The sequence below is a fragment of the Nannospalax galili genome, unplaced genomic scaffold, assembly GCF_000622305.1.
Source record: "Nannospalax galili isolate Female #2095 unplaced genomic scaffold, S.galili_v1.0 scaffold999, whole genome shotgun sequence".
NCBI lineage: Eukaryota > Metazoa > Chordata > Mammalia > Rodentia > Spalacidae > Nannospalax > Nannospalax galili.
In genome coordinates this window covers 241,380-263,693 of record NW_008344824.1, presented here as the reverse complement: position 1 = coordinate 263,693, position 22,314 = coordinate 241,380, and the positions used below count along the sequence as shown (strand labels likewise).

At 38.6% G+C, this 22,314-nt stretch overlaps 1 protein-coding gene across 5 annotated transcripts in view; it reads right to left on the bottom strand.

Annotated features, from left to right (window-relative positions):
* Slc12a6 (solute carrier family 12 member 6) overlaps positions 1–22,314 on the bottom strand; it is a 118,669-nt gene that overhangs the window by 86,428 nt on the left and 9,927 nt on the right. For 2 of the 5 annotated variants that reach the window (XM_017800133.2, XM_008841143.3), the window contains exon 1: positions 4,436–4,653. The exons of the other annotated variants lie outside the window; for them this stretch is intronic. In XM_017800133.2, the coding sequence (XP_017655622.1) occupies positions 4,436–4,553 (118 nt within the window). In that variant the 5' untranslated portion in view covers positions 4,554–4,653. Of the gene's footprint in view, positions 1–4,435; positions 4,654–22,314 lie in introns of those variants that run through there. 5 annotated transcript variants of the gene reach the window in all.

Sequence of the window (22,314 nt, the reverse complement as noted above, 5' to 3'; positions counted from 1 at the left end):
GAGGCTATCAGATCCCCTGGAACTGGAGGTACCGACAGTCGTTAGCTGCCATGTGGGTGCTGGGATTCGAACCCGGGTCTTCTGCAAGAACAGTCAGTGTTCTTAACTGCTGAGCCATCTCTCCAGCCCCAAGGATAAACTTTTAACTTGGATTAAAACGCAGATTCATGTTTCTGTTAGTGGAATTGGAAAAGGACCCAGGTAAATAGTTAAAAGGAAGGAAAACTAAATGCTTTATTTTGTTGAGATGAGGTCTTGCTATGTTCCTCAGCTTGGGATATGAGCATATGCCAGCAGGCCTCACTACCAATCCTCACTACAGAACAGTTTTTATCCACATAGAGAAGAACTACAGCTGTCTGTTCAACCTACTTTAATAAGTCAATAAAAGAAGGTAGCCAGAGTCAGTTCTTAAAGATTATCTCACGGTAACAAGAAGAACTAATATTTAGTTAATAGTTAAATCCTGTGAGTTACTAAGATTTAACCTTCATATAACAGTGATCTCTCATCATATGCTCTCCTACCATTGTGTTTCTACGGTGTCAGTGTTTGGAGCCAATGAAGATGCTGTTTGAAAACAACAGAGGTTCTTCTCTCTGTTGTTCTAGGCCCATTTCTGAAAATCCCCTAGGATCCTGCTTGAATCCTACTGGCATCTGTCAATCAGTTACCTGTGTCTAGTGAAGAAACACTCGGCAGGCCAAATCTGCCTAACCCAGAGCTACCATAAGCTGATTTAAGGAACAGGGAGATTTGGAACAATTATTTAATGAAAATATTTACATAAATCCAATTAATATTTAAATCAAGAAAGGACTGTAGTATACATATCTGATTAAGAAAATATAATAAACAGTATAAGGTCTGTTATAGTGCTATAAAATAACAAGGGTTTTGGCTTGTTTGTTTTGAGACAGTCTTGCTTCTATATCTCAGGCTGGCCTCAAACTCATGATCCTCCTGCCTTGGCCTCTAGAATGCTGAGATTACAGACTTGTGCCAACATACCTGGACAAAAAACATAATGCTCCTATCAAATTCTATGGCCCATGGATATTATTAAGCATACTGACGATGACAGGGAGCACAGGGTATTAAAGGTTGGTACAGGCGTTGGTACAGATCATGTGGCCTGAGGCAAGTACTATCACTAGCCTTGGGTGCCCTATCCCACAGAGTGGGGAGAAGATGAAATTGATAGCACTTTGATAACCAACCTCAATCTACTTTCTTCTCTCACCTCTTCCTTACCATACACCCCTTGGCTAATTGCCCTCAGTCTCTATGTCCTACAAGTACTTATTATTCTTACACCTTAAAACTGTTCCTATTGCTTGAAATCTTTTCTAGACCTCCCCTCAAGATTCAGTTGAGTCCTTTAGTCCTCTAGACGGTGCTCTCCAGCCACTTTATTTCTTTCCATCATCTTTTATCCAAACATTTTTCTCAATAAGCCACTAATCACAATATAAGAAAAAATATTTGTAAGTACTGATGGTGTGACACACATATCTATATATTATACCCTACAGCCACCCTGTAAAGTAAGCACAGTTACTCCCTTGGTTTATCAACGAGGAAAGAAGCTGAACGGCTTGCTGAAAGGTACTAATTATTACAAATTGTCACTATAATAATTAGTAATAATTAGTAGGTCTGGAATTCATAGCCAGTCTTTCACTAAGGCCATTTTACAGCTTTTCATGAAACTTACACCTTTGTGATGTTCGGGGAAAGTACAACATCTGGCATGATGTTTAGTAAATTAAAAAGGCAGAGAACATGCCTACTCATTGAATCACTTACTATTGCTCATAGGACCTGGAGATACAGATGATCTGACAAGGTCTCTGTCAGCAGCTTGAGGCTGCTTCTAATCAGTCTGCTGGAGGGACAGAAAAACAGATGGCTGCAATACAGGTGCAGTGGTGCTACAGACAGGTGGCTGAGAATACACAGTGCAGAGGAAGAAAATACGATGTTACAGAAATTCGAGTTTCTACTTTTCCTTCTGAAGCCCAAATTAAAGAGTTCTATCACACTGACATTCTAGTATCTAGTACAGCAAGAACTAAAATTTAATATACACTTGTATGAAAATGTCCTTATAGAACTCAGTACCATGTACATATATATACTAATGAAAATAAAATGTATATTTAAAATTTTTGTACTTTAGATTATCTCTATTTTATTCCTGTTTCTATTTTATCTCAAATTACTTTTCTAGTTCAAATAAATATCTTTTAAAAACACATTTTAAAGGACGACCTAAGTATGTTCAGATTATATGAGTCTATATATCTTTCTCTCCACATAGACACAGAGGGACAAATGGGAGAAAAAAAGATACTAGTTACATAAGTGACCAGTGTTCCATTTACTGCAAAAAACCACAAACAATGTAATATTTTAATTAGTTTTTTATTAGTATATATTAACTGTATAAAATAGGTTTCATTGTTTTTGGGTTTTTTTTTTTTTAATTTAGAAGACCAAGGGGCTTAAAACTTCATGCATTTCAAGAAAATATGCCAAGACTGGGAGAGACATCCACCCTTAAGAACTATATTGATTCTTAAGTTAAAATTTTTTTCAAAAATTTCCCATAGCCTGGTGTGGTGGTGTAAGCCTTTCAGAAAGCAGAGACAGGTGGATCTCTGTAAGACTGAGGCCAGCCTGGTCTACATAGCAAGTTCCAGGCCAGATGGGACTACAGGGATACCCTGTCTCAAACAAAACAAAACAAAACAAAACAAAACAAAATTTCCCATATATATTTCCCTTCTTTCTTCCTTTTAACTTAACCCTACAATAAAGACTATTTAGATAATATATCCCCAGTGGTTGTTCACTTGCCAAATAAGTGGATACTTTCTGGGTTAGTATGGAAAATAGCAGATTTTAAAAAATCTTTATTAAATTCAAGTTAGATTATTTTTGTTGCTTCTTCCATCTTCAAAGCAATTTTTATAGAAGAAAACTAATTAAGCCTAATAATGTCACATTATTATAGAGTTAGGTTCTATCAAAATTTTTATGACTTTCTAGGTGGTTGTTAATAAGTAATTTTACTACTCTGAGAAAAGCTAATTTCTCCAAACATAATGAGACTAATAAAAGGTGGAGAAATTAAATTTTCAAAAAGAGGTTTGAGGTGAGGTACTTCACTTGCATTTTGTGAAACTAGTAAAGGCAGTAGACAAAACTTGAAGGGATTAAAACATAAGAAAGTGCAGCTTCAAATGCACCCAGGCCTGAGAGGGAATCTAACTCCTTCCTCTGAGCTGAAGTTGGAATCAGATTCAAGTTCAAAGTATGCTAAGCTTGCTTTCACAGCTGCTTATCTCCCCGATTATTCAGCAAAATGAAAATAAGTTAGGTGGACAAAGAGTTTACATAAAACCAGCTTCCTACTATCTCCTAATAAATTCTCTCCCTAGAAGGCAAAAAAGTAAATAAAACACTTTTCTTAATAATCTCTATCTCAAGTTAAAGTTCCTAACAGTTCTCTAGTGCTTGATAAAAAAGAGATAGTTTCAACAGCTATTTATTACAACAAAGAATTACACTATGTTACTTGCTATAGAGAGAAAAAAACAGAATCACGAAATTAAGAGAAATTATGAGTTTCCCTTAGGCTTTATTCACATGCTAGAGAAGTTGCTGACAATTTACAAATTTAAAAAATAAGAGGATTCACACTATGACTATATTTAATACCACAATAATAACTAAGACTTTAATTACATGTTTAAAATCTGAAACCACAATCCCCCTAGAAAGTCTAACCATTGCCATTTAGAAAACATAGCAGGGATAAGCACATTCATCAAAGGATTTTATTAAGCCCGACACTACACTAGTCACAAAGACCAACCATCTTCTGTACTTTTGTTCTCTGTTTAAAGAATTCTTAGAGCATTCACTACAGATTTGCTGTAGAGCTGGTAAACTGAGACAAAATTCTGAGTGACCTCAGGTGTCCCAAGTACAAAGTCCCCAGAATAAAACTACTGAACCATGCTCCATTTTATATATTATATAAACTGCTAAGATTAAAATGTCACTTATCCGTTGGGTTTGGAGTCTTTTTCTAGATATAATCTAAACTGTGTGAGTAAAAACTGAATTTTAAATTCTGCATTTAATGACTTTTACTATGCCTTTCTTTTTGCTTGAAAATTCTTTTCATACATTGTCCCTGATTCAGTTTCACCTGTTGGTAATGAACACAAAAAACTCTTTGTGGGGGAAAAACAAACCAGTTCATGAAAAAAAAAGTTATCAGATATAAAAGGAGTGAAACAATTGTCTGAAAAGCACATCTTTTCTCCATCCTTAAGCAAGCATTTAGAATACTGAGCTAAATTACGTTTCCCTCACAAAAACTAATTTGTTAAATTCCCAGAGCTTTAAACTGAGGACTCACCTGGTTCATCTGAATCCTCAACCTGGGCTTTTACTTCTGTTGAACTGGGCTGTTGGGAGCCCGAGGCTGCTGTCCCCTCTTCTGGGTCCTCTACCTTAGTCACGGTGAAGTGTGGCATGGTTCTAATTAACAAGTGCTTCCCTCTTTTTGCATTTAAATTTCCTCCGCAGTCTGTTTTCCCTGCCTCTCTCCTGTCTTCTTCAGATCCCTGCCTAGGGAGACAGAGGCTGGGAATAGGGAAGTTCTTTGAGCCCACGTGACACACAGCCCCAAAGAAATGGGGCTCTCGAAGACACGCCTTCCACGGTGTTTATCATTCTCTTAAAAGGATTAAGCACTCCGCCCCTTGCTTATTGCTTATTGTTATTAACCTGTACAACCCCAAGAACTGTCTAGGCTGTTTCTCAGGAAGGCAGGAGCTGAAGACCGGAGGGAATTCATCAAGTGCTGTCAGATCAACCTTGTGCTGCCCCCTTTTGTTTCCTTTACTTAAATTATTACCACCCCTCTGTGCACTTCATCATCTCAACCTCTGTCCTCTTATATCACATGAGATCGATTAGTGAACAGTTTATTTCACAAACTATCCTCTTTAAAGAAGACTGACGTTATGTCAACTTAGAAAACAAAAGATAGGCTGTTGGGCTTCTGTTGTTGCTTTATTTGGAAAGCATATGGAAACCAATCAACAAAAAGCTATATCCTTCAGGTAGAAACATTCATTTAGCAAACATTAAATGGAACGTACATATTTTATACAAAGCACCGTTTTGGACACTGAAGTGCATGCAGTGACATCCAAGAAGAGAAACTAATTTTGCCAAAAGCACGTTTGTTTAAAAAAGAAAACTATTTTTAGAGTTTAAAAATGGTGTTGTACAGAAACTTCAACATAATGTGAAAGATTAAAGAGAGAGAGAGAGAGAGAGAGAGAGAGAGAGAGAGAGAGAGAGACCAAAACCCCCCTTCTGATCAAGATGTCTGTAGTCCCTTTAGCATGCAATTAACATACTTTACTCTGTACAGTTTATCAGATAATCGCCTCAGGTTCTTAGATGATGACTTATGTAGTCAGGGAGATCAGTAAATTAAGCCCTGTGTTACTTTCCCTTTTGGTGATATAATACCTGGGGCTGGAGAGATGGCTCAGCAGCTAAGAGGAATACCTACTCCTGCAGAGGACCCAGGGTCAATTTCCAGCACCCACATGTCAGCTAACAACTGCAATACCAGTTCCAGGGGATCTGACGCCCTCTTCTAACCTCTGCGGGTATTACATGCACATGGTGTACTTACTTACACTTACATGCAGGCAAAACACTCATATACATAAAATAAAATTGAAAGGAAAATGCTTTCTACCTGATAAGTAAGGTTGGACAAACTATTTAACAGAGAATGATAGTTTGAAATCCTTATTCAAAGACACACCACTTCTGAGAAGAACCTGGCAGTTGCCAGACCTACTTTGTGCTGCCTGGATTCTTAACATCATGGTCTCATTTATTCACTGTAGAAACATTTAGCTAAAGAGGATGCCTTAAGGTCACAGTGCTTGTAAATGGTGAAGGTAAAATTTAAAACGCCCAGTGCCCTGTGGTAAGCAATATAGAACTTATTTAAAAGTACACACTTTTAATACACACTTGCCTAAATTTTATTTCATGTGTTCTTAATAGCATTCATTTATATGCTTAACTGCACACTGGAATAACCCAGGGAGATTTTAAAAATAGTGATGCTTGGGTCCCACCTCAGATATTCGGATTTCACTGTTTTGGAACAGAGCCTGGACTTCAAGTCTTACCCCTTCTCACTGTTCTAATGTGCAACAAGGTTTAGAACAACTACTATAGAGGAAAGAGGGACGTTTACCACTTGAGAAGTCTTTGTGTCTTGGGCGGGGGGGGGGGTTCCCTATCTGTACCCATGCCCTTGGTGATTTGTCTGTATTTTAACTCAGCTACTCCACTAATGTATTTGAAGGAACTTAAAAGAACTACTAAACTGTCAAAGATTTCACCATTACATTCAGCGTTCTAAGTTTGTTTGTTGATACTTTTTTTTTTTTAATCTTTTGAGACAGGGTCTCCCTGTAGCCCCAGCTGTCCTGGAACTCACTATGTAGACCACCAGGCTGGCCTTGAACTCACAGAGATCCGCCTGCCTCTGCCTCCCAAGTGCCGGGATTAAAGGTGTGCGCCACCACGCCTGGCCCCTGGTGATACTTTTTAGTACCAGCAGATACTTCCAGTTGGAATCTGCCTTTCACATTCATTTAATGAAGAGCTGAACTACGGTTAGTTTTCTTAATGGACTGAAACAATGACTTACGTTAACAAATCTATGTATAGCTTCTGTGCGTGAGGCTACACAAGTGTTATTCTGTCACCTCTCCCTTCTAAAATCCTACCAAACTAGACAACTAGGAATGTGACAAATTCCTGTTAATCTATGATAGGAGTAACTTATTTACCAACTTGATGCTTTGGGATCACAATGGTCAGCAATTTTAAAACAATTCTCTCCTAGGGTGAACTGCAGATAAAAGTGCAAGGGGACAGAAAACTGAAGGCCAAGTGAAAGGTGAGTGATGAGAATAAAGACTCACTGTACAAAAAAGTGGGACGTCACAAATAAATAGCAAAAGTGCAAGGAACTGTCACAATGAAATACCACTACTACACCACCAAGACTAGTGAGACTGACACCAAATGTGACAAGATTGTGCAACAAAAGGACTCCCCTACATGGTTACTGGGGTTATTGAGATAACTACTATGGGAAAGAATCTGGCACCTTCCCCAATCACTCAGCAATTCCATTCCTTAATATTTACTCCTAAAAATGAAATACATTCCCATAGAAGGGCTTGTACAAAATGTTCCTATCACAGTATTCCTAACATCCCCAAAGTGGAAATACCCCAGGCATATAGTCACAAGAGAATGGATTAATAAGGTGTCATGTGGTCAAAGGATACTACTCAAGAATAAAAAAGAATGACTAATAAACACAACATGGATGAATCTCAAAACTAGGCTAAAGATGCTTTAACTAAAATAGTATATAATATGTGAATCCAGTGTTATAAGGTTTTAAAATAGGCAAAAGTAGTCTATGGTACTAAAAAAAAAAAAAAATTGGGTTCAATCAGCCTAGGTGTCTTCCTACAGAAGAATGGATAAAGAAAATATGCATTTTCAGGAAAATGGGTGGAACTAAAAATCATGTTAAGCAAAATAAGCCAGACTCAGACAAGTACTGCATGATTTCACTCATATGCAGAATCTAGATTTTAAAAAATAAATAGTGGGTGTGGTGGTGCATGCCTTTAATCCCAGCACCTCTGTGAGTTCAAGGCCAGCCTCATCTACATAGTGAGTTCCAGGCCAGGTGGGGCTACAGGGAGACCCCCTGTCTCAAAAAAGAAAAAAAAAAAAGAGACTAAAATAAATAAATTTTTAAAAAAGAGCCAGGCTTGGTGGTACATGCACTGGTACTTGGTGGTACTCACACTGGAAGCAGAGGCAGAGGCAGGCAGATCTCTATGAGATAGAGGTCAGCCTGATCTACACTGTGAATTTCAGGATAGCTAGGGTTACAGGGAGATCCTGTCTCAAAAAACCAAACCAAACAAAACAAAAAGGGGAAGGCGCAAGCTAGAGAGATGACTCAGCCAGTGGTTACAAGTACTGACTGCTCTCGAAGAGGGCCCCAGTTTGGTTCCCTGCACCTACATAGGGGCTAACAACTGTCCTTACTCCAATTCCAGGGGATCTAATGCCCTCTTCCAGCTTTCATGGGCATTGCACAAGACATGCACTTCACTTACATACATATAGGCAAAACACTCATAAAGTAAAAACAAGACTTGAAAGCAGAGAGGGGACTATTTGGGAAGAGGAAGGGGGACGATGGGAGGGGAAAGGGGACAACAGAAAAGGGTAATAGAGAGAGGTGAACAAGATCATGACTTCAGTGAATGAAAAGGTTATCATAAAACCTATTATCTTTGTTGTTTGAGATAGGGTCTCACTATGTCGCTCTGGCTGGTCTGGAACTTGCTATGTAGACCAGGCTGGCCCTGAACTTACAGATATTCACCTGCCTCTCTGCTTCCCAAGTGCTTGAATTAAAGGTGTGCACCATCATTCCCAGATAAAACCTATTATTTTGTACAATGAATATATACTAATAAAAATTTTTTATTAGTATAACAGATGCCTATGGAAGGATGGAGAGGGAGATTAACTGGGACCGATCACGGCAAAACTTCCTGAAATGGTAATAATATTGGACATCTTGCTAAGGCTTAGGGTCCTACAGATGCATCTTTCAAACAGCCAATGCTCACTTGGAATGTTCACCTGCATTTCACTGCATAAGTTTACTTCGAAAGAAAAAAAAAAAAAGCTGCAAACAAATTCTAAGTTCGAATTAGTAATAAACGTTTAAAAATATATGGCAACAGTGAACTGATGTTTCCTTTTACCTTGAAATACAAGACCTTGTATATAAAACACACAAAGACTCCCTATACCTATAATTCGGTAAGACAAAATATTTAAACAGACAATTGATAAAGAAAGATACACAAATGGCTAGTAAGTACTTGAAAAAGTGCTCAATATCAGTGGCTATCGGGGAGATGAAAACGAAAAAGACTTGACAAAAAATGTAGAGCAGGGGCTAGAAAGATGGCTTAGTGGTTAAGAGCACTAGCTGCTCTTGTAGAGGACTTGGGTTCCATTCTCAGCACCCACATGGCAGCTAACAACCATCCTTAACTTCAGGGGGTTCCCACACCCTCTTTTGATCTACGCAGGCATTGCACGACACAGGTACACTTACGCAAACGCAGGCAGAACATTCACACACATACACATGCACACATGCACACACACATAAATGTAGAGCAGGCATTAGCGGTGAGTCTAAAATGGCACAACTATCTTAGACACGTTCTAGCAGATTTTTATAAATCTAAAACATATTCTTACTCTATGACCCAACCAAGAGTAATAAAAGATAAATCTACCAAAAATTCAAGTAAGGATGTATATAGCTGCTTTATTCAAAATAGCCCAAACAGGAAATCACCCAGATATCTACCAATGGGATAAACAACTTAGTAGGAGTTTCAGACAATGGACTGCTACTCAACAATGAACAGGAATAAACTGATACATTCAACACCACAGCTCTATTAGTCACTTTTCTGTTGCTGTGACAGAAATACTGACCAAAGCAATTTATAGAAGGAAGAGTTTATTTGATCTTACAGTTCCAGGGGAATTACAGTCCATCATGGCAGGGAGGCATGGTGGCTGGAGGTGGCTGGAGCAGGAACAGCAGAAGTAAAACTCTCACATCATCACGCAGGCACAGGAAGCAAGAGTGCAACTGGAGATCCAGCAAGAATTCTCTAAGCCCACCCCCACTGACGTACTTCTCAGGCAGGCACAGGAAGCAAGAGAGCAAGTGGAGATTTGGCAAGGCTTCAGAATTCTCTAAGCCCACCCCCAGTGATATGCTTCCTCCAGGATGGCTACACCTTCTAAAACCTCCCAAAACAGCACCACCATGTGGGGACAAAATGTCCAAATATTTGGAGCCTATGGGGGACATTTTCATTCAAACCATCACAACAGCTAAATCTCAAAGGCATTATGCAGTATGAATTACACATAATATGAATGATACACATGCTAATGATATGCATGCTAATGATACACATACTAATATGCCTGGGGTAAAGCACACTGATTCCTGAAACTTTAAAATGCTTCAAAATTAGATTAATGAAGGGGAAAGGGTGACTATATATATAGCAAAATGTTCACTGCAGCATACATAGAATGAAGATTAATGGGTGCTCACTATACAATTCCTTCAAATTTTCTGTACATTTGAAATTTTTCATAATAAAAAGTTAGGAAAATGCAATGGAAATTAACCACTGAAATCTCATTGTAAACAAAGTCACTTCAGGGTCAAATTCCATTTCACATAAAAGCTACAGAGTTGCATAAGTACTTTTCTTGTGCTTCAATTTTAGGAGTCTTGAATGTTGAGAGAGCTGTTTTACAGGTTTAAAATATTTACACTGCTATGTTTTAAAAATGTATGGTATTGGGCCGGGCATGGTGGTGCATGCCTTTAATCCCAACACTCGGGAGGCAGAGGCAGGCAGATCTCTGTGAGTTCAAGGCCAGCCTGGTCTACATAGTTCCAGGACAGCTGGGGCTACAGGGAGACCCTGTCTCAAAAAGACCAAAGAAAGTATGGTATTTTAGGATAAGATATGGAGGCCAGACTGGCAAAAAGGGGCATTTATAACAGCATTATTCCCACAGTGTTTACTATATTAGGTAAAAAATATTCATATTCACTTTACTAGTGAGTTTTAGTAAAACATTTTATTTATGACTATATCTTTAAAATATCAGCATGCTCATTTCTCAGAAGAATGGGGCTATTCTGGGTAATTATTCTGAAATTATAATGTATCATGCCTCCCTGCCCAATTATGTATTTTTAGACTGAGCTCACAATTCATGATAACCAGTGTTGTCTTAGGCAACCCATTTATTAAAAAAATAACAAGTTAAGGTTTAGTGAAAAGACTGAAATAAAGGAAAGTCAGAAGAAAATTATTTTCATTATCAGACTGTAACACATTTTAACTATTCTATCCAGTGGGAAAAATATTATCCTTTTTTAGGGCAAATCATATGTATTTTTTATCTTGGTTCTTAGAAACTGACAGTTGTATTACCATGTCGAATCTAAAATCATATGATCTTATTGCTGAAGTTGTTCTTTTTGTTGTTTTGAGTTGGGGCCTTGATATTTAAGATCTTCCTGCCTCAGTCTCTCAAGTGCACAAATTATATATAGCACAAGAGCTACCATGCTTGACTTAAGATGGTTCTTAAATTTTTTCTACTGGGGAGTGCTGGTACATATTTTTAATCCCAGCATTTCAGAGACAGAGGCAAGCAGATCTTTGTGAGTTTGGGGCCAGCTTGGTCTATATAGTGAGACACTACCTTAAACAAACAAAATTTCTAGTAAGTATTCATTCTAAAAATGGTTTCATGTTAAGGAAACTATTAGTAAACAGTAAGCAAAACACCTGGAATTAAAGCCCTGTGTATTTTTAATATATGAATTATGACAAATGTCATTCTGTTCGCTCTTGAGAACATCCTGCAGATATGTGGAAAATTTCATAATATATTTGCATTTAAATAGAACTCGTTTTGAAAATAAAATATGAAATTAAATTCAATTCAAGATACAGGCATATTATCTTTTAAAATGGACATGAATAAAAAAGAACAGGCTAGATTTCATGAGCACACATACGGCAGTCTTAATCTGTCTGCACTTGCTCACAGAATTCTCTCAATAACAAACACGCATACAACCATGTTACACAGGACAAGAATTTATAAGAGTATCTTGGGCACTGGGAATGAATGCTGAACAACAAACTCGGACTGGAAACAGGTTTAAGTTGTGGGATCCTCTCCTAAACTCCTGCAGATGAAGACACATTCAGAATACTTTCTCTGCTACTAAGATCTAGCCATACCTAAGGTAAAACCTTTAAAATTATGTCCAATTAATGGTTTCACACCTATAATATTCAGTTTACTTCAAATAGTATGTTTCTGAAACAGCAAAGAAAGTAGACTCTACTTCACAAGCAGCTGCTTCTAGCACAGCAATTATTTCAAGATATTTAAGGTGGATTTTCCTTGCCTTCCTTCCTTCTTATTTATTTATTATATATTTAATTTTTATTTTTCAGACAAGGTCCACCTGTAGCCACAGTAGGGTTGGAACTTCCTATGTAGACAAGGCTGACTTTGATCCCACAGAGATCTGCCTGCCTCTGTCTCCAAAGTGCTGGGATTAAAGGCATGTGCCAACTCATCTTTAAATTTGTATTTTTGTCGTTGTTTGTAGTACTCATGATGGAATTTAGGGACTCCAGCATGCTGTGCAAGTACTCTACCACTGAGTCACACTCCTAGTCCAAGGTGGATATTCTTATTGAATCACTGTAACCACTGGCAAGCAACTAAATATAAATGAAAACTTAGACTTTCATTTTTGTGATTAAACACTTATGAATACCTCTGAGCATTAATAGGTTGTTTTATCCTTGGCTATAAATCTTTGTCCTCTATTTTATATATCCATATAACTATAATACACAGTAGTTCATCCTATCTGTAGAGATGATGCTTGAGGAAAATATGTAATACATTTTTTATTTATTTACTTTTATTTTGTGTGTATGAGTGTTTTGTCTGCATTTTGTAAGTGCACCTCATGTGTACAATGCCCATGGAAGTCAGAAGAGGGTGTTAGATCCCCTGGAAATGGAGCTATAGATGGTTGTTGACTGCCATGTGAGTGCTGGGAACCCAACCCAGGCCCTCTGCAAAAACAGTCAGTGCTCTTAACTGCTGAGCCATCTCTCCAGGCCTAATATATTTCATTCTTAGAAGACACCTTATTTTTGTTAATTCTTTGACAATTTCATACATGTATATATTGTGGTGCTATTCACTCTTCCCCTCTCTAGTGCCCCTCAGCATGTGCCACCATGCCCAGCTTTCATGTATTCTTTTTTTTTTTTTTTAAGACAGGGTCTTCCCGTAGGCCCAGCTGTCCAGCTGTCCTGGAACTCACTATGTAGACCAGGCTGGCCTCGAACTCACAGAGATCCACCTGCCTCTGCCTCCAAAGTGCAGGAACCAAAGGCATGTGCCACCACGCCCAGCTCATGTATTCTTTTAATGACCAAAGCTTGCATGAGCATAGGTGTGAGGTTATTTACTGTAGCACAGACAACTTACAAGTGGCTGCACCAATGAAAAAAATGATTCCCTCCTCCAGCAGCCATGAGCTGCCAACTGCTCCTCAGCTAAGGATGGGGGTCTCATGAGTCCCTCCCTCCAGCATTTCCTCAAAATATGTGATTTGTAAAATCAAGGTCAGCTTAGTCTACATAGTGAGTTCTAAGCCAGCTGGAGCTACAGGGCCCCTGTCTCAAAAGCCAAAATAAATCAGGCTCTACCTCATTCCCTTGAGACAGAGTTCCTCACTGATTCCGAAGTTCACCATTTTTGGTTAGGCAGGCTGGCCAGTGAGTTGCAGGATCCACTTGTTTCCATCTCCCAGCAATGGAGCACAGGCAACCATGCTAGGTTTTTATGTGGGTGCTAGGGATTTGAGCTCAAGTGCTCATGCTTGCAGAGCAAGTACTCTTACCCACTGAGTCATCTCCCCAGCCTAGGATCAGAGATTCTTAAGTAAAAACTACTTGCATAAAATACCAACCTATTCCCCATTCCTACTCAGATACAGTGGTAGAGAAACACTATCCAATTCCCCCACTGGGTATGGCATCAGTTGTTGGGTTAAGCACACAGATGAAAGACTGTTAGCTACCGTTTTCGAACAGTGTTTTGCAAATGATCTTTGATGAAGGATTCTTTTTTATGTGAGAGCAATCCTCTTGCCACTGCCTTCCCAGGAGCATACCATTGTGCCCAGCAGAACTTTTAAAATGTCCAATAATTATGGGCTAATAATGTGAATTTTTTTAATTATTAGAAAAATGAAATGGAGACATACCAAACATAAATCCCAAGTTTTTTCATGAAATTCAATAGGCATCAAATTGGTCTATCAGGGCCAGGTATGATGGCCTTTAATCCCAGCAGCACTCAGAGGCAGAGATAGGAGGATCTCTGTGAGTTCAAGGCTAATCTGGTTTACAAAAAGCATTCCATGCCAGCCAGGGCTACATAATAGGACCCTGTCTCAAAAAGAATTGCTCTATCCAACTGCTGTACAAGTTTCCAAAATCTTTATTTCTTAGCTTACCTCCTCAGACAGGTAATAAACAGCTCATGACCCAGCACTGTCTGCACACTATACTCTGAATGGCTGTTTTTACAGAATGTTATAAACATCTTACAGAAGATAATGAGCAGTTCACTTCTTAAGAGTTACTACAACTGTTGCAAGTCTGAAAATATACTCTCATTCTTAAGTACAAGATGCATCTACACTTTCCTCATTTATCATACTCAGTAAATCTGTTTATCTTTCTGCTATTGAGAATAACAGTTAAAATTATCAAAATGATCACAGTCTTATTAAACAGACAAGTACAGAAAAAGTGGCTGAATTATTTTTGTGAAGCCCAACTATCATGGACAGCAAGGATTTACTACTTAAAACTATCAAAACAGATTTTTATGAAATGGTACCAGTGGTTAATATGTAATAAATTTTAGGGTAAAAAAAACTAAAAATAGCGTTAGTAGCATTAAAATGTAGAAAACAGCATATCTTAAAATGAAATGGAGATCTTCTTTAAAGGGGAAAAACTCATTCAATTTTATGTCTTACAGGGTTTATACTGAGTTCAATATTGCATGACTGTATTAATTCAATTGTGAACCTAAAAATTTATAGCCACCTTTGAAAGAGATGTATCCTTGCTCTGGAATGTGTTACTGAATATGTTAAAGCTGTAATGAAATGCTTCTTCTAATCATGTGGTTATTAAGTTTAAAAAAACTAAAAATAATAGATAAAAGACATTACTTTCTGATGGATTCATAATATTGCAGAGTAAGAAAGGCACAGAGTTCTTCTAGCTAGTTAAAGTATCAGGGTTTTTTTTTTCAAACTGAGGCAGAAAGACTCATGCATTTATTCTACAATATTTGAGTGCCCACTATGTACCAGAAAATAGGAATGAAACAAAGTGCAAGAGACTGCCCACTGACCAGATGGAGCTTTCAGTCTTGATATCCAATGAACTACGCAATAAAGACAATATAAAACCAGCACCATAAATATAATAAGAAAGAACAAGCAAAGAAAGAACCTCGAGAGCATAATGCATCACCACTTTGCTCAGCTACTTCTTCAGAGACCCAACACTGTGAGTGTTCACTAGAATGTAATAGGATGTGATGGTTAGATAATTTGATAGCTGCTTCAGTAATCTTAGCCTTAGAATCCAAACACTGAAGGAGGTAATATTAAACGCCTCCAAGCAATGAGTTCTCAGCTTTTACTGGTGCTCTCTCCACCATGTGTATATACTCGTACACATATGTGTGGATATGTGTATGAATATATGTCCTTTATGCCAGTGCCTCTGGAGGCCAAAGGCATTGTATTCCCTCAAGCTAGACAGGTGATTGTGAATTACTTAATGTGGATGCTGGGAAATGAACTAGGGTCCTCAGAAACAGTGTGTGTGTTCTTAACTGCTGAGCCACCCGTCCAACCCCTATAGCTGCCTTTCTAATCCATGTTATAACTTCCTAAACAGGGCTGCTGCCCTATTATTCTAATGTCATTATAGTCTATGCATAGGTGGACCCAAGACTCACCAACCAAAGAGGTAGCACTGGCAGCTAAGCACATGGACAATTCAGTATCTCACTGAAGGTTGATTTCTGATGTATGGCATTTCAGTTTTCTATTATGAAATGGTAGATTAAAAATGGAGCTGGAGCGATGACTCAGTAGTTAAGAGCACTGGTTACTTTTGTAGAGGACCTGGGTTCAAATCCCAGCACCTGGATGGTGGCTAACAATCATCTGTAACTCCAGTTCCACGGAAAAGTGATGCCCTCATCTGACCTCTGAGGGCATTGTACAACACAGGTGCACTTACACACATGTAGGCAATACACTCATATACATAAAACAAATATAAAATATTTAAAATTTGGTTTCTAGTGACCATGAAAATCTAAAGTAAAACAACTATAAATGTATTTCTAAAAATGTAAGGAAAGAAAAATTGAAAACACAATCTGAATATATCCTTGTTAATTACATAATTACTTAAGCAATCAATCCTTTTTTTTTTTTTTGTGGCCTAGCTGCTGAACATAGGGCTCTACATGTGCTGTGTAAGTACTCTATCACTGAGCTACTTTCCCAGTCCTTGTCCCATCCTTGCTAACTAAATTTCCACTTCAAAGAAGAAATGTTTTTATGAGTCACTGTTTTCTTACTCCTTTGTCCATTTACATATAGATTTACTGAGACAGACATGGTGATGAATACCAGTAATATAGCAGTTAGGAGGCTGAAGTAGGAGGATCCCACAGTCAAGGCCAACCTTGGTTAATTAGCAAGACTGCCTCAAAATCCAAACAAAAATCAAAATAAAAAATAAAGAAGAAAAGGAAGCTGGGCATGGTGGCACACACTTTTAATCCCAGCACTTGGGAGGCAGAGGAATGCAGATATATGTGAGATCAAGGCCAGCCTGGTCTACATAACAAGTTCCAGGGAGAGGCTGTCTTATAAACAACAACAACAACAACAAAAACCCATAAAGAAACAAACAAAAAACCAAAACAACAAAATAAAGGAAAGAAAAAAGTGAAGAAAAGAAAACATTCACTAAGAATTGGGTTAAAATATGAATAGTCATGAACTATACATGTTTGTATACTAATACAAACTGTCCATGTAACTCAGCAGTACTACACTGCCATAGACACAAGGACATTGTGTGTATACATAACAATGAAGTATACATTTCTTTCTTTTTTGTTTTTTTGAGACAAGGTCTCCCTGTGGCCCCTGCTGGCCTATAACTTACTATGTAAACCCGGCTGGCCTCAAATTCATAGAGATCCACCAGCCTCTGCCTCCCAAATGCTGGGATTAAATGTGTGTGCCATCACACCCAGCTGAAGTATACATTTTTAGGCCAAATTTTCTTTAAGAAATATCAAATCTAAGCAATCCAGAGAATATGTAATTTTAATTTTTCATTGAATGTTAGGCAAAATGTCTCAGAATATAAAAACTGTATTTCTTTCATGCATCCACTACTGTACTATGCAATTATAGCTTAATAAACATTTCCACAGGGCCAATCTATGTAAAGACAAAATACTATTGGAATCACACAGTTCTGGGACTCAAATCACTATTCTTTAATGTATTATCTACTTGACCTTGGCCAAGTTACATAACTGATGCCTCAGTTTTCTCCTGAATAAGAAAAGGCTAACGTTAGCACAGAAAAAAAAAAACAAAACAGCACACACACACACACACACACACACACACACACACACACACACACATCCCACAAAAACAAAACAAGTGTGGCTGGAGAGATGGCTTAGTAGTTAAGAGCACTGCTCACTCTTGCAGAAGACCTGGGTTCAATTCTCAGTACTAACACATCGGCTAACAACTATCCATAACTCCAGTTCCAGGGAAACCTGATGCCTTCTTCTGACCTCTGTGGGCACTGCATGACACAGGTGCACTTACATACATGCAGGCAATACATCCAGACACATAAAATAAAATTTTAAAAAAGACTAAATGAAAAATATCAAACTGTTACCTCATCTAATGGAAAATTTAATTGGAATATAGCATACTACTAAACTAGATAAAAGATCATAGTCTTTTGTATGTATCTTACAATATAAATAGCCAGCTGTGAAAATAAGCATTCAAACTGGGTAAATGTAAATGAAATATCTCAAAGAAAAATAAATTCCAACTGGATTGTTTCTTCTAACTCCTCAAAATGAAAATGTACGTGTGTATGCAGAAGTGCCTACTTTACAGTGTTTTCTCTCTTTTTAACTCCATATGGAAAATGAATAGCTTTACTTCAAATCAAAAAGCAGACCTAACTGGTAAGTGGACGAAATTCAAGTGCCGTTTAGACAAAAACTTAAAGCTATCTACCAAACGATTATGAGGGCAGATAGACGCTACCAACTGCCTTTCTTGCCTGGACTTCTAAAGGTCACTAGAAATGTAAAAAGGATCAAGCATGGTGGCACACGCCTTTAACGCCAGCACTTGGGAAGCAGAGGCAGGGAGATCTCTGTGAGTTCGAGGCCAGCCTGATCTACATAGCAACTTCCAGGTCAGCTAGGGCTACAGGGAGACCCTGTCTCAAAAAGACCGAAAAAAAGTAAAAAGGACTATGAAATGTAGTAATAAAAGTGCAAACTAAAAGCTGCCACTGGCTGCGTTAGTGAGAAAATGAGGCTGAAACGCAGCAACTCCTGCCTAAAAAGACAGGAAATCCTTAATAGAAAAGACTAAAATTAGGACTAAAAAGTAAATATTAAGGGGCCAGAAAAGTGGCTCAAAGGGTTAAGGTGCTTGCCTTAAAGGCTAATGACTTGAGTTCAATCCCTGGTACCCACAAGGTGGAAAGAAAGAAAATTTTCCTTGCACACACCTCATGGCACCCACGTATATACCAATACCCACAAAAATATTGAAAGAAAAACTAAATGTAAAGAAAATTCAAAGCCTAGCAACTTAATAAAGCTTTTGTTTCAATTTTTGTTCTTAACTCTAAAATCTGAAGAAAAAATTTAAAATTATGTGTATATATGTGTGGGGAGTAGGGGCCGGGTATGTGCACATAAGCTCCCATTAGGTGCCAAAGGCATAAGATCCCCAGCGCTGGAGTTACAGGTAATTTTGAGAATCAAACTTGGGTCTTCTGCAAGAGCACTAACTCTTTTTTTTTCATTTGTTTGCTTATTGGCTTTTTGAGACAGAGTTTCCCTGTAGCTCTACCTGGCCTCCTTGGAACTCAGTATGTAGACCAGGCTGGCCTCATTCTCTGAGACCCACCTGCCTCTGCCTCCCCAGTGTTGGGATCAAAGGTTTGTACCACCATGCCTGGCCATAGCACTTAACTCATCACTGCAAAGACATCTCTCCAGCCCCTAAAACCTGCAAATTTGATAACTTCAATCTTTTCAGTTAAGCTATCTAAAACAATTTCAATATTTCAGGTTTTCATAGTTCTCAGACTTATTTAACTTTTTATCTACATATTTAATGTGTGTGCATGCACTGGTGGACATCAGAACAACTTTTTATGTGGGGCCTTGGGACTGAACTCACACCAGGTTTGGTGGCAGGCGTCTTTACTCACTGAGATATCTTGCTGGACCAAGAGATTAATTTATTTATATCACTGACTTCATTAAGAAGCCTTGTTATGTAAGTTCCACAACTGTCTTAATAGTATCTTAAAAACTGGGGATAGCTCAGAGGGTAAAGTGCTCGCCCAACAAACATGAGGACCTGAATTTGATTCCCTAGCACCCAGATAAAAAGAAAATTAGTATTTCCTTAATGTTACTGAATACCATGTACTTCGAATTTCCCTAATTACTGAGACTTCCATGTGTTTTTAAGACAGTCTCTGACCTAGTTTGTTTCTTCATTGCTGTGACAAAATACTCTGACCAATACCAACTTGGGGAGGAAAGGGTTTATTTAGCTTACATCTCCCAGGTTACAGTTCATCAGGGAGTCCAAGGTAGGAACTCAGGGCAGGAACCTGGAAGCAGGAGCTGGAGCACAGGCCATGGAGGAACGCTGCTTACTGGCTTGCTCCCCTGACCCCTGCTCAGCCTTTCTTATGTAACACAGGCCTACCTGCCCAGGGGTGGCACCACCCACAGAGGCTGGGCCCTCCCACATCACTCATCAAGAAGATGCCCCTCAGACACAGCCACAGGCCAGTCCAATAGAGGCAATTCCCCAATTGAGGCTCTCTCAACCCAGGTGTGTCAAGTTGACACTAAAGCTATCCAGCACAGTCTCTATGTTTCCCTGGCTGGTGCTCTATTTGTTGGCTCAAGTGATCCTCTTGCCTCAATCTCATGAATAGCTGGGTCTACAGATGTGTACTAACATACCCAGCCCCAATTATCTCAAAAATGTCTTTTTATAGTTGTTCTAGTCACAGCAGGATCCAATCTAAATCTACACATGGCATTTGAATGACATGATGGTTTTTAATGTATGAAGGCGTCCCTAGTTATTAAATAAAATGTCCTGGGGCTGGAAAGATGGTCCAGCAGTTAAGAACACTAGTGGTTCTTGCAGAAGACCCAGGTTTGAATCCCAGTACCCATATGGCAGCTAACAACTGTCTGTAACTCCAGTCTCAGGGGATCTGACAGCCTCTTTTGACCTCCACAGGCATTGCATGACACAGGTGCTCTTACCTACATGAAGGCAATACATGCATACACATAAAAAAAAAGAAAAGACCCATATTCTGGATTTGGCTGACTGCTTTTTGTGGTATAAAGTAGTATTAGTACATTGTGAAGTTTTAAAATATGTTTTACCCAAATTAACTCCATAATCAATCAATTTGTCAATTATAGTCCATCCATCCTACTCTGTGGACTGTTCTTAGAGTTCCATTGGCTTCCTGGGATCAAAGACCTAGGAAGGTATTCCTTAACTAAGGAGGAGACAGAACATTATAAAGTTTAATGTTGATATGGAGTAGGAAGAAGCATGGGAAAGCAGTTGTGGCTTAAAATCAAAATGTTCAGAGGGCCAGGGAGATGGCCCACTTGGAAAAGTGCTTGTCAAGAAAGCATGAGGACCTGAGTTTATGCATGTAAACCCAGCAATGCATATAAAAAGCTGGGTGCAGCACTGCATACTGATAATACCAGCACTAGGAAGGCAGAGACAGGATCCCTGGGGCTTGCTAGCCAGCTAGTCTAGCTAAATAGGTAATGCTCAGATTCAGTGACACTGTCTTAAAAAGTAAAATGGAGAGTAACTGATGTTTACCTCTGTCCTCCACATACATATGGCCCACATTTGCCTATAATAAACACACATATATACTATTTACTTTTTGAGACAGGGTTTCTCTGTAGCCCCAGCTGGCCTGAACTCACTGTGTAGACAAGACTGGCCTTGAACTCACAGAGATCTGCCTGCCTCTGCCTCCCGAGTGCTGGGACTAAGGCATGTGCCACCACAGCCGGCAGTGTTACTGAAATATTTTTTAAAAAGTCTATCAGAGGAGCTGGAGCAATGACTCAGTGGCTAAAAGCACTGGCTATTCTTGCAGAGGACCTGAGTTTGGTTCCTAGCACCCACATGGACGCTCACAATCATTTATAACTCCAGTTCCAGGGGATGCAACACCCTCTTCTGGCCTCTGCAGGTACCAGGCACATATGTGGTGCACATACACACATGCAGGAAAAACACTAATACACATAAAATAAAATAAATAAATCAAAATGTAAAAAACCAAAATCAGAGGATGCTATCAAGCAATCTTTGAGTAGAAAATCAATATATTTTAATAAACTATACATTTTACTTCTATATAGTGTCACAGAGAGAGCCAAAGTAAAGCATGGGTGGTAGTCAATAAATAATGATAATATGGCCAAGAAAAAGGTATATACAATGTCATTCACTTATTTTGACTTTGGGAGGGTAATATGAAACTTTGCATTTTTTTAAAAGTGCTTGGTATTATAAAACCATGTTCATGTGAACAAAACACAGCTTTCCAAGTTTCTTATTCTGCTTTAACCTTCACATTAGGGATTGGATTAGACCTACCCACACCACATTACAGAGCTGGTAGAGCAACTGGGTAGGCTAATTTCCATGTGTACTGAAGCAGCTCCAAGCATTGATAAATATTTTGTAAGATCTACTGACACTTAAAGAAAAGCTAGCTGTGCCCTAAGCACTTGGTGCACTTTGGTTCACCTTTCAAAGGCCAGCTCAGATAGGAAAGTGTTTCCCATGTGTGTGGCATTAATCACGCTTCCCTTTTGAGCTGTGGTCAATACTGGCTTCATAATTGAATCAGTGAAAGATTTTTTTTTAATATTGATGCAAATAAATCACATATCTCTGAGGATGTGACTGGGATAGAAGTGTTAAAAACAGAAAACAATTTTTTGGATAAGGGGCTGCAGAGATGGCTCAGTGGTTACAAACACTGGCTGCTCTTGCGAAGGGCCAGGGTT